Below are 13,874 nucleotides of genomic sequence, written 5' to 3' on the forward strand. Positions count from 1 at the left end.
CTGTTTGTATTTTCTAGGCATAATGCAGGCTTCAAAGTTTAGTATAAACCTACAAGTTTTCAGGTCATGCAAAGGAACACATGCAAGTTCAGGAGTACCAAAGGACTTGATGCAGAACAATACTACAGAGGCAATGGAATGTTATTCAGCAAGCCCTCTGAAAATTGACAATCTATAACATTTATACTTACATGAATGTATAACATCTATTTCTGCTTTATTGACTATGCCAAAGCCTTTGACTGTGTGGATCACAATAAACTGTGGAAAATTCTGAAAGATATGGGAAAACCAGACCACCTGACCTGCCTCTTGAGAAACCTATATGCAGGTTAGGAAGCAACAGTTAGAACTGGACATGGAACAACAGACTGGTTCCAAATAGGAAAAGGAGTACGTCAAGGCTGTGTATTGTCACCCTGGTTTTTTAACTTATACGCAGAGTACATCGTGAGAAATGCTGGGCTGGTGGAAGCACAAGCTAGCATCAAGTTTTCTGGGAGACATATCAATAATCTCAGATATGCAGATGACACCACCCTTACGGCAGAAAGTGAAGAGGAATTAAAGAGCCTCTTGATGAAACTGAAAGAGGAGAGTGAAAAAGTTGGCTTAAAGCTCAACATTCAGAAAACGAAGATCAAGGTATCTGGTCCCATCACTTCATGGGAAATAGATGGGGAAACAGTGGAAACAGTGTCAGACTTTAATTTTTGGGCTCCATAATTACTGCAGATGGTGACTGCAGCCATGAAATTAAAAGATACTTACTCCTTGGAAGAAAAGTTATGACCAACCTAGATAACATATTCAAAAGTAGAGACAATACTTTGCCAACAAAGGTCCATCTAGTCAAGGCTATGGTTTTTCAGTGGTCATGTATGGATGTGAGAGTTGGACTGTGAAGAAAGCTGAGCACCGAAGAATTGATGCTTTTGAACTGTGGTGTTGGAGAAGACTCTTGAGAGTCCCTTGGACTGCAAGGAGGTCCAACCAGTCCATCCTAAGGGAGGTCAGTCCTGGGTGTTCATTGGAAGGACTGATGCTGAGGCTGAAACTCCAGTACTTTGGCCACCTCATGCGAAGAGTTGACTCATTGGAAAAGACCCTGATGCTGGGAGGGATTGGGGGCGGGAGGAGAAGGGGACAAGAGAGGATGAGATGGCTGGATGGCATCACCAACTCGATGGACATGAGTTTGAGTGAACTCCAGGAGTTGGTGATGAACAGAGAGGCCTGGTGTGCTGTGATTCATGGGGTCACAAAGAGTCGGACATGGCTGGGTGACTGAACTGAACTGAACTGAAATGTATAACAGATAAGTGATAATATTTTGAGGATTATTTTGACTGTTGCCAAAATTTTAGGCTAAAATTTATGTGCATTTTCCAGCAAGTATGTGAAGGATTTTCATTTTATAAGATTTAATTGCAACAATCAATATTTCAGTATATTCATTTTTTAAGTTAAGAACTTGCCAGCGATTATTAAATGTTTTTTAAAACTTATTTGTAGTCTAGACACATAAAATATTCTTTATTAATGATAACAATAAAATAAAACAAACCAATAAAACTTGCTTATATTAATATCAGCTGATATTAATTCTACATAAAAAGCAATAATCACATAGTATTTCTGGGACTTCCTTCATCCTTTATATTCTGCCAAATGTATTCTCACTTCACCACCACTGTCACAGTGTTACTTCCATCAAGATTTAACTCAAATATTGTTTTTCTGTGGAATTTTCCTGGGCCAACATTTTGTCAATGTTGACAAAAACATTCACAATTCCTACAGAAGTCTAATCAAACTTTAAGTACAATATCTATTCCACTATATCTTGTGCCTACTAGTTTTTAAATCATCTGACAGCTAAGTAATTTTACAACTTAGACTGTAAGCTCCCAATGGGCAAGGCCCATTATCTGTCACCATGAGACATAGAGCCAGACACACAGAACAGTAATATAGTAAAAGAATCTGCAAGGAACATGAATTCTAAATTGACAGAACAACAAACATTCATAATAAAACAGTCTGCATGTTTGTAGCATCAGGAGGAAAAAATATTTCTAATAAGGAATTAAAGTAAAAAGAAGACAATCTATTATCACATATATAATAATTTTCATTATTCAATAAGATGCAGGAGGCAAACTCCAAAACACATGGAGCCTCTCTCTTTTAAGTTTTTTTTTAGTCAAATCATTGTCTTTTATAAATAGTAATAATTCTGTAAACTAGGATTTACCTTCCTGAAATATTTTATATTTCAATATTAAAGTCTTCAAACGCAGATCTGGAAATGCAGTTCTGTCATTTAAAGAAACAGTTTTCAATCTATTAGGCAGAACTATCTTAATGGTACCTCATTCTCATCTTAATGAATTTCATATATGCATCTTAAAACAGTAACAACTAAGATTCAATATAAGATTCTGTATGGAAAACAAGGGTTCGGATTTTTTTTTAATTTAAAGTTTCATCCTAAATTTGCTTACATTTAACATATACACAGTTTAACAAATAAGAAACAATAATCATAAATTCCTTAAACTAGTATAATTAACAAAATCCAAAATGCAAAACAGCCTCACATTATGTACTTAAGTCTAAACAGTAGTTTCCTTTTCTTTGACTTCACTCACCCAATTTGTGGAAATTTCCTCTGAATTCTATGTGGTTCATAGAATTAATATAGTTCAGGATTTTCCTGCATACTATCAGTTCAATTAAGTTCAGTCACTCAGTCGTGTCCGACTCTATGCGACCCCGTGGACTGAAGCACTCCCAGGCTTCCTTGTCCATCACTAACTCCTGGAGCTTGTTCAAACTCATGTCCATCAAGTCAGTGACGCCATTCATCATAGCATCCTGCATCCTATAGCTTGTTCAAACTCTATTTCCCAGTAATCTCTCTATATTTCATATCAAAGTACTCTTTAAGTATTTTCACTACTTTGTAGGGATAAATACAATTTTTATTGATACCAACTGAATCACACAATCTCCGGTCTACAGATCTTTATGCTGCAGTCTGGTGGTATTCTACTGTACTGTGAGCAAAATGAAACATCAAATCCAGTTTCAGCATGAAAACAGAATATGAAATCTCCTTCAGTGACTTATCCTTTAAATACCATCTTCTGTGAATCTCTATCAAAATACAATTCCCTGCACAGATTGCCCTACAAGCATGTCAACTGTGCAGCCATGTTTAGAAAGGCCTCCTCACTTGGTTTAATGCTTTGATATTGCCATCAAGAAATTCTTATCAAGTTCTGAACAAGGGACATGCCTTAACAATTTTTCACTGAACACCACAAATTATGGAGCCAGTCCTGTCCCTGAGAGTTGTAGCACATTAAATCATAGTATAAATTGGTCTTTTGAATGACTTTTCTTAAAGTCAGTAAAGAATTATATGATCAGGAATTACAACACCAAATGTCTATCTTGGGAAGGTAATAATAGGAGGAGGAAAGCAAACCTAAAGGGAAAGCTACATGCACAAATTAGTTTATTGTTTTGATTTAATCATTATTTACTATCTTCTAAGTGCCATGTAATGTTCCAAAGGCTGAGATCACAACAATGAACAATACGGACAAGTTCCCAGACTTCATGGACTTTCCACTCAAGTGAGGGGACAGACAACCAGGTCTGTCTGTGACGGGTAGGGCAGAAAAGGGAAATGTTTTGGAAAAGGATTTAACATATCTCCTTTAGAGATATCCTATGATATCCCTTATATGTGGAATCTAAAAAGAAATGATACAAATGAACTTACTTACAAAACAGAAAGAGACAGACTTAGAAAACGAACTTATGGTTGCCGGGTTGGGGTCGGGGGGAAGGAGCAGTTAGGGATTTGCAGAAGGTCATTTGGGGAAGGTACACACTGCTATATTAAAAATGGCTAACCAGCAAGGAACTATTATATAGCACATAGAACACTACTCAGTGTTATGTTCCAACCTGGATGGGAGGGGACTTTGGGGGAGAATTGATACATATATATGTATGGCTGAGACCCTTCACTGTTCACCTGAAATTACCACAACATTGCTAATTGGCTATACTCCAATACAAAATAAAATGTTTAAAACAAACAAACAAAAATATGTCTACTTTATTTTGGGTATTATCACCTTTGGTGACCAGACAAAATGATAATGGTTTTAAAAAACCTTATTACAACCACATTGTTATTACTAAGAGGTAATTTTGAGTGTTTTCTACTTCTCTGATCATCTTTTAGCATTTTCCTGGAAAAATTTTTGGAAATTTCATGAATTAATGCTGGTCATTTACAATACATAGTTTCAAACAGGCAATATTATTAGGTTATATAAAAATGAGTGTTAGGACTCACTTGGTGAATAATTATATAATGCTCTTGTCTCCTCTCCATTTTCTCCTCCCTCCTCTCTCTAAATTTAATTGTATATAGATTGTGCTCTGTTTGGACAGGAACACTGATTCTTTGCGTATGAGTTTGTATCATCAGTTCCAAAAAAGAAACAAGCAAAAACCAGGCAAACAAACAAAGCAATGGTCATGATTGAATGTAGACCACTTGAAAATTGTCTCTCATAAATAAGGGCAAATTCCACGGATCTCACAAAATTGTCTTACTCTTATAGGAATTATCATATATCGGGTGTCCCCTAGCATGTTGATGTAGGCATTCAATGGCTATTTGCTGATTGAATAAATACGTAAATGAATGATGACTGAGTATATCAACAGATTTCCTTATATATCCTAAAACTAGTCCATCTCCTAGGGATAGCACAAATTTTGAATAAAATAGTTATTGTTGTGGTTTTTGTTTGTTTGTTACCTAGGAAAGAACATCTTTCCAAACACAAGTACCATCCATCACCCTAGAATGGAATATTCCTTAGAAATGATCTAGAATGGTGAAAAGCAAGCACATTTGGTCACCCAGAAGTATGGACTATATCCCTTAAGAAGTAAAATAAATTCAGCGTGTATTGCAATTTGGAATCATGAGAAGACACAAAATCACAAGTCCATCTGTTAACACACAACAATCAAAATACTGCCTGACTGGAAAGAAGACGTTGACTATTTTAATTCCTTCAAAACAGAGTATGTTTGCAATCTACATTTGTGCTCTTTGTTTTCAACACATATTACTCACCCTCGGATTATATGAAAATTCTAAATTAAAACTCAGTCTAGTAACAAGCTGTCAAAACAAATAAAGCTACACTGGAGTTCTCCAAACGCATACTCATTGCGGTTCATAAAATCGCAGGGCTTCAAAACATCCTAAGAATTAAGCTAATATGTTCTCCATACCAGAGCCCTGCAATTTTCCTCACCTAAGGGTGTTCATTTGATTGAGAGAAAATTGATAACATATTTTTGGTCTTAAATTAATAGAAGAAATTTTACTCCAATATATTTTTATATTTAGTCAACCTCATTGTCAAGAGATCCTAACATAAAGGTCTACAAAGAGTCACATCTGATTATAATTTTAACACGTTTATCTTTTTTTATCTTGGTGGAAAATATATTTCTTATATAACTTATATTTTAATACTCAAATTAACTCTTGGTATTTTATTCTTAGGAATAAATAGTTTCTGTTTGTTTCAATTTTCTGAAAATTGTCCCAATTCTTTCAACATTTGGTATTTAACTTTATCATTTAATATAATTACAGGCTTTACAGAGAGTTCCTAGTTAATAATTTAAGACCTGGTACCATCTAATCCAGAAGTCTGTATCTATTATAGGCCACATTATTACTTTTATGTGCATTATTTCTGTAAAACCTTATGTAAATCTAAACAAAACTTCATGTAAATCTAAATCTAATCAAATATCAAAGTCTCTTAACATGATATTTGTTGGGCATTCAGAATGTTAGGATTTTGGTTTCAGGAAACTTCTTGAAAATAAGAATGTTCTTAGCTTGACTGAACACTATTTTGTATATTCAACATTAAAAAAAAAAAAGGTTCTCAATGTGAACATCTTTTAAATCATAAATATGCTTCTTACCTGTGCTGCTGGATATATTAACATCAATACTGATATCAGATATTCCGCCTCCCTTCAGAGATGCTACACATGTGTATGTCCCAAAATCCGTGAATTTTAAATCAATGATGTCCAAGTTGGTCGTTCCCGGGGAGACATCCGGATCAGTCTGCGTAATAACCATCCGCTCAGAACTTCTTAACGGACGACCATTTTTAAACCAACTAAATGTTAACTCCTCAGAAGGAACAGCTTCTACTTGGCAAGATATTTTCACCTCACGCCCAATCTGGATGTTGTCATCTTTGTGATAAGGATCTGGTGTGATCCAAAATCGTCCTTTTTTTAATGCTAAAACATAAAAATTCCATAAGTAATTAGTGTTACTTTCATAATGTTAGGGATTAATTCACTATATATAGGTAGTCATCTCTGGTCTAAAATAAAGTAAAACAAAATAAAATAAAATGTATAAATGTTTCTTCAATTTCCAAGTAGTGTGCATATTAATAAAACTATTTTAGGTAATTTAGAAACAACTGAAGTAACTAAATTACTTACAGACTCTAAAATGGATTTTTATAAATTGGACAATATTTTCCAGGAATATAAAAATGCTTTAAATATATATATATGATACTTAAACATTGTTGCCTTTGAATTTTGAACAAATGATGAAATATGTTTATATAAAGTCATTTAGGTATTAGAATTAAAAATAATTATCTGGATCATTAAGCCCAATTTCTTACCTATGTCATACCTGTTAAGGCACCATTTCTCAAATAACTCAAATACTGTGAAAATTTCATATTAAAGAAAATTTTGAAGTTCTGTTTACATGCTGACCAAAACTAGTTTGGTAAGAATTCACTTACTCCATATCACTTCACATTCATGAAGCACTTTCATATAGTATTGAAATAAACTGAATTGAAGAAAAATGTTTTTTCAAAAAAATTGCTATGATAGCTCTATTCCACCATACATAGATGTCTTCAGTAGAAACCATTTACTGGCTATCTCATGCAGATGGCCAAAAGAACCTCTTGGCAGATGGCTTGGAAAACATGCTGTGTTTGTATCCTAACCGCAGTGCCTTCTGGATCTAAGGTCATTGCTGTTCTCACAGCCTGTGTCAGTAATCACGACTACCTGAAACTGCCAGAAGAGCATCTATTGTTTTTTTAAGGGCTTCAGTTCTGAACTTTGAATGATCCTATGGTATTCAGTTTGTAATACAGCTTTGTTGTTTTTTTTTTTTTAAATTGCAGTAATACTCTTATGTACACATTTTTCTCTTCTCCAATACCCTATCCATGCTCCTCTCCAACATCATCATGCCTACACGATGAAATGGAGCATATGCACTGAAACATAATTATCGGAATAAAATAGTGTTCATTCTCTTTTACCATTAAGCCTAAATATATGGTGACACTGGCAAAAATGTTGTGAATTTAGAGGACCTGCAGATATTGGAGGCCTACTAATTGCACTCTACTAATTGCACTCTGGGTAGACTTTCTTGAGTTTAACTTGATTTTCCTCAGTTCAAAAAAGGCCAGGAAATACCACGGATTTAGAACTATTTGAGAATACACTAGAAATAAATTCATTTTTAAATCATAAAGAGATATTTTAATTTACTTTACTTTTCAGCCTCAAGTATTTTCATCTCCTTTCTTGTTTGTATCTTAATAAGAAGAGATAAATGAATATCACAAAAGGTGTTTGTATGTCTTTTTTTTAATTCAAGAAATATTTATGGGGCTCGTATTCAGAACTAGGCACTGGCAAGACCCTTATAACATGAGATGAACAAAATAGACAAAACTTCGATCCTTAATTTATTGTTCAATCTATCTAACCTGTACATATGATGCTTATGTCTAAAAATATATGAAATGTTTAATGAGTTTACAGAAGTCTGAACCACAGAGGAGAATCCTCCAAAATATTGTTTAGAAAATGCACAAGGCTGCAGTCTTAACAAAATCACCGGAAGACAAATATTTAAGTCAGGTTCTTACATTGTCGTATGTTACATCTTCCAAACGCAACGGATGAAACTTATTTATTCCAACCATAACTTTATCAGTACATGACTCTAGGATGAAATCAGGAGAAATTGTGTAATTCATTATGTAGAGTCACATGTATATATTTTAATAAGGAACTGAAGCATGTGACTTTACATTATATCTAGAAAGGGAAATGTGTTAAAAAATCTCCACATCTGGCTACTTACATTTGATATGAAATACTCTGCACATATAATTCAAATATAGTTGACGTTCTACAGCACAAACAAAATTATAAGATCACAGAATGTCATTTTCTTTTATTTAATAGACTTAAAACATAGAATGTCAAGGGGCATTTACTTTCATTAGCACTCACAATTTTTAAACTAAAGTTTCCTTTCATTTGGTAAGAATTTTCCTTATCCTGTTTTTACAGAGAAATAATAAACCTACATTTAAAAGGATAAAACAGATAATACATAATTTTCAAAAATAAAAAATTATATACATATTAATAAATTCATATGGAGGTACATTTAGGATCAATTCCACCCCGAAGTTTTAAATTGGTTGTCATATACAAACACCACAAAAAAAACCCTGATGTTTCAATGATTAAAATTTATTGATGAGGTAGCTATGTTTTCTACCTCTGTTCTCTGTACAGTGACATATTAAAGGGATACTGACGTTGAGAGAACTGCAAACTCATCAGACAAATGAGATTTAAACTACTAAACAATTCAAAAGCCACTGATAAAAAAACAAGATATCTATATCTATATTAAACATCCTGGACTATTTTATTCATGAGAAAGAACTTTTAAAATTCAAAGTAAAAATATTAAAGATTATAAATGTAATAATCAATTCATAAATAAAATTATATTTTTAATAGAAAGCAATATAACCAAGTACACTTTAAAGACTGAACTCCTTGCCAAAAATATTTGTTGATCTCAGTATCAGACAATTCTACTATTTGGCCAAAGTCAATCATATTAGTCTCTCAAATGATAGACTCTGAGAGGGACAAGAGGGAAAAGTCAGTCTGGCAATGAGCAAATGGTGAGGAATATCAGAATAAGTAGCATGGATTAATTCACTATGGAGCTAGCTCTTTTGAGTTTGTTTTATATTATTCCATAACAAAATAACTGGTTTTACATATAGAACAGAAATGTTCTAAAGGAAAAAAAAAAAGTGTGTGTGTATGTGTGTGGCCATCTGACAAATTTACTTAATTTTCTAACTTACTTTAGGGGCTCAGAAAACTAAGAGCATAGCTCTGTTAACTAGGCACAGGCACATTAAGAACTTGAAGCCCCATTCCAGTTTTTCATTTCTATGTGGTCCAATACGGGCAATCTAATTTTTACGGGTCAAGTGCATCATTTATAAAAATAGGAGGTGATAGTATTAGACTCCCTCTGAGACCCATTGTGAGAAATAGCTTATTAACAATAGTGTAGATCTTTGAAAATACAAAGTGTTTAATATAGTTAATCAACTGGGAAACAGGTTTCTTCATTTATAATTAAACACTCCTTTTCAGTGAACAATTTATAGTAGTTCGTGCAATGTTAAAGTCATTTCCTGCTACCAGTTAAGATTTCAAATACTTAAAATAAATCTGTGATTAGTACCAGAATATAACAGGGCTGCAATAGACATAACAAAACTCTGTAGAACTAAAGAAACTCTATGGAGAAAAAGAGGAGAAATCCCTTTCCCCAAATGCAATTTCTTAGCCTGAATATAGAAAATCCCGTAACACCAGCTTCAGAGAACATTAGATTTAGCTTAATGTATCATAAATTGTGATGGATGAACCTCAAAAGGTACTTGTTTAGTCTGGCAATGCATGTAAAAGAACTGGCATCAAGCTGAGCCTCTGTTCTGGATAATCAGCTTAGAAACACTGCAATATAACCCACAGCCCCCTTTCATAATATTGTGAGAACTGAATGCAATTGGCCCGCGTTCACTTTCCAGATATTACTTGCCAGGACATTCTCATTGTACTCACTGAAGCCCTCTACTTTGAGATTCACAAAGGTACTTTCTGAATAGAATGAAACCAGTGTATAAATGAAAGCCCACTGCAAAGATCTGGGTACGGCTTGCTGCTGACCTTGTCCTAGAAAGAAAAGTGGATTTTTGCTTGTGTATGACTAAAGTTCCAAGGCAGACTTCAATTATTTAAAATTAGATTACTTCTTGAGTTTATCCTTGAGCTAAAGACCAGTGGCTTTGGAGAAGTCTATGCTCATGGCTTCCAGGAATACAATATGCATATAAAGACAATGGGGGCACTGTGGGATTATATCTTGTCTAGCATTATAGATTTAAAATGATAAAATGTACTGTTTGTCATATGTTCCAAGAATTATACAATGTATACTCAGATCAGATCAGATCAGTCACTCAGTCATGTCCAACTCTTTGTGACCCCATGAATCGCAGCACGCCAGGCCTCCCTGTCCATCACCAACTCCCGGAGTTCACTGAGACTCACGTCCATCAAGTCAGTGATGCCATCCAGCCATCTCATCAAAACAACATTAAATGACATTTTTAAAATGTTTTAAATTTTAATGAGAAAGCATCTCTTTGGAGAGAAGAAATATCAGGAATCAGCTTCTGAACATCTGCTGAGAATCTGTTTCAGAAGGATGGTAAGAGACAGACTGACCACTGACCATCATTCCAAGTAGATAAATTAGTTAAAAACCTCCAAATACTCACTTATTATCATCTCAGTAGGATTCTAGTCAACATGAAACATTGATAAATGTTGCTGAGAAGAATGGATCTAGAGATAATTAATAGTGTAATCAGATAAATAAAAATTGATCTTCTATTCATATTCATGTATTCTCTGTAAAGGACAATGAATATATCTGAGTGAAAAAAGTACTTGCTAGTCCCACAGGATGCTAGCTAAATAAAGAACTGGAAACATATTACATCAGCAAAGCAATCTGCAATAGTAAATGACAGTAGATACAATCTGTCTTGGGGATTTCCCAGGTGGCGCTCGTGGTAAAGAACCCATGTGCTGATGCAGGAGATGTAGAAGATGGGGGTTCGATCCCTGGGTTGGGAAGATCCCCTAGAGGAGAGTATGGCAACCCACTCTAGTATTCTTGCCTGCAGAATCCCATGGACAGAGGAACTTGGTGGGCTACAGTTCACACGGTTGCAAAGAGTCAGACACGACTGAAGCAACCTAACACATACACACGAATAATCAGTATTAATAGAGTTAAATGCCTACCTGTCTTCTTAAAGAGATTGTGAACAACTGGGGACTGGGCCCATGCCTAAATTTGTCCCCAATCCAGAACCTTGTTCCTTGGTTCCTCATTATAGTTGGTATTTTACAGTTTTCATTAAAACAGATTAAAGTTGACTTAATTGTCAACTTTACAGCATTGACTTTACAGATTCCAATTGTTTCCATTCAGTCTGATCTGTCTATGTTAACTTTGTTCCTGCTTCGTAGTCTTATTTTCTAAGATGCAAGGGGGAAGCAAGATAGAGAAAATAAAATTCTTGATATCCTCCAGGATTCAAGGGTTTTGTTTAGGGAGCAAAATATATTTGATGAGATAACAGTATTAATGTACAGAAAACTCAGGAGACCTCATTCTATCACACTTACTGAATAGCTAACTTTGTGTCCCAGCCATACAATGGTACAAGAAAATCAGCTGCAAACATGGTATCAGTGACTCATCCCTGCTTCATAAAGGAGATGGAATTTCATGCAAAAGAGCTTGTTCATATGCTTTCGAAAAAGGTTAATAAAAATCATGTTAAAAAGGAACAAAAAAAGAACAAATAAACTTTGAGGATTGACTATGATAGTAAAATTTTTGCTTTTCCACAGAACTTTGAACATATTAATATGCACATTAAAATATTCTTGTTGTTCATTTGTAAAATCGTGTTGGACTCTTTGCCAGCTGTGGACTGCAGCTAACCAGGCTACTTTGTTCTCCACTATCTCCGAGTTTGCTAAAATTCCTGCCCATTAAGTCGGTGATGCTATCTAACCATCTCATCCGCTGTTGCCCTCTTCTCCTTTTGCCTTCAATTTCCCAACATCAGGGTCTTTTCCAATGAGTTGGTTCATTGCATCAGGTGACCAAAGATTGGGAGCTTCATCATCAGTCTTTCTAAGGAATATTCAGGGTTGATTTCCTTTAGGATTGACTGGCTTGAGCTCCATGCTGTCTAAGGGCCTCTCAAGAGTCTTCTCCAGCACTGCAGATCAAAAGAATCAGTTCGTTGGTGCTCAGCCTTCTTTATGGTCCACTTTTCACATCTGTGCATGACTACTGGAAAAACACAACTTTGATTATGTGGACCTTTGTCAGCATTGTGACGTCTCTGCTTTTTAATACACTGTCTAGGTTTGTCATACCTTCTTCCAAGGAGTGAGCAGCTTTTAATTTCATGGCTGCAGTCACCATCCACAGTGATTTGGAAGCCCAAGAAAATGAAGTCTGTCACGGCTTCCACTTTTTCCCTTCCTATTTGCTTTGAAGTGACAGGACCAGATGCCGTGATTTTCATTTTTTGAATGTTGAGTTTCAAGCCAGCTTTTTCACTCTCCTCTTTCACCCTCATCAAGAAGCTCATCAAGGTTCCTCTTCATTTTCTGCCATTAAAGCAGTATCATATGCATATCTGAGGTTGTTGATATTTCTCCCGGCAATCTGGATTCCGGTTTGTGATTCATCCAGCCTGACATTTCACATGATGTACTCTGCATATAAGTTAAATAAGCAACGTGACAATATATAGCCTTGATGTACTCCTTTCCCAATTTTGAACCAGTCAGTTCTTCCATGTTTGGTTCTAGCTGTTGCTTCCTGACTGACATACAGGTTTCTTAGGAGGCAGGTAAGGTGGTATTCCCACCTTTTGGAGAATTTTCCACTGTTTGCTGTGTGATCCACATAGTCAAAGGCTTTAGTGTAGTTCATGAAGCAGAAGTAGACGTTTTCCTGAAATTGCTTTGCTTTTCTGTGATCCAATAGATGTTGGCAACTTGATCTCTGCTTGCTCTGACTTTTTCTAAATCCAGCTTTTTTTTTTTTTAAATTTTATTTTATTTTTAAACTTTACATAATTGTATTAGTTTTGCCAAATATCAAAATGAATCTACCACAGGTATATATGTGTTCCCCATCCTGAACCCTCCTCCCTCCTCCCTCCCCATACCATCCCTCTGGGTCGTCCCAGTGCACTAGCCCCAAGCATCCTGTCTGGAAGTTCTCGGTTCACATACTGCTGAAGCCTAGCTTGAAGGATTTTGAGCATTACCTTGCTAGCATGTGAAATGAGTATAATCGTACTGTAGTTTGAACATTCTTTGGCATTTTCCTTCTTTGGGATTGGAATGAAAACTGACCTCTTTCAGTTCTGTGGCCACTGCTGAGTTTTCCAAACTTGCTGGCATACTGAGTGCAGAACTTTAACAGAAGCGATCTTCTAGGATTTTAAAAAGTTCAGTTCTGTCACACCCACTAGCTTTGTAGTAATGCTTCCTAAAGCCCGCTTGACTTCACACGTTTCTGGCTCTAAGAGAATGACCTCACAGTGGTGGTTATCTAGGTCATTAAGACCTTTTTGTATAGTTCTTATGTGTATTCTTGCCACCTCTCCTTAATCTCTTCTGTTTCTGTTAATATCTTACCATTTCTGTCCTTTATTGTGCCCATCCTTGCAGGAAATGTTTCCTTGATATCTCTTTGTTGAAGACATCTCAAGTCTCTCCCATTCTATTGTTTTCCTCTCTTTCTTTGT

The 13,874-nt window shown here is 35.3% G+C and overlaps 1 protein-coding gene across 1 annotated transcript in view; it reads right to left on the reverse strand.

Annotated features, from left to right (window-relative positions):
• Positions 1–13,874, reverse strand: part of MDGA2 (MAM domain containing glycosylphosphatidylinositol anchor 2) — a 917,184-nt gene that overhangs the window by 269,402 nt on the left and 633,908 nt on the right. Inside the window, exon 7 of the mRNA XM_070797384.1 lies at positions 6,049–6,378. Coding sequence (XP_070653485.1) covers positions 6,049–6,378 — 330 coding nt within the window. The remainder of the gene's footprint in view (positions 1–6,048; positions 6,379–13,874) is intronic.

This window comes from Bos indicus, chromosome 10 (genome assembly GCF_029378745.1).
Source record: "Bos indicus isolate NIAB-ARS_2022 breed Sahiwal x Tharparkar chromosome 10, NIAB-ARS_B.indTharparkar_mat_pri_1.0, whole genome shotgun sequence".
NCBI lineage: Eukaryota > Metazoa > Chordata > Mammalia > Artiodactyla > Bovidae > Bos > Bos indicus.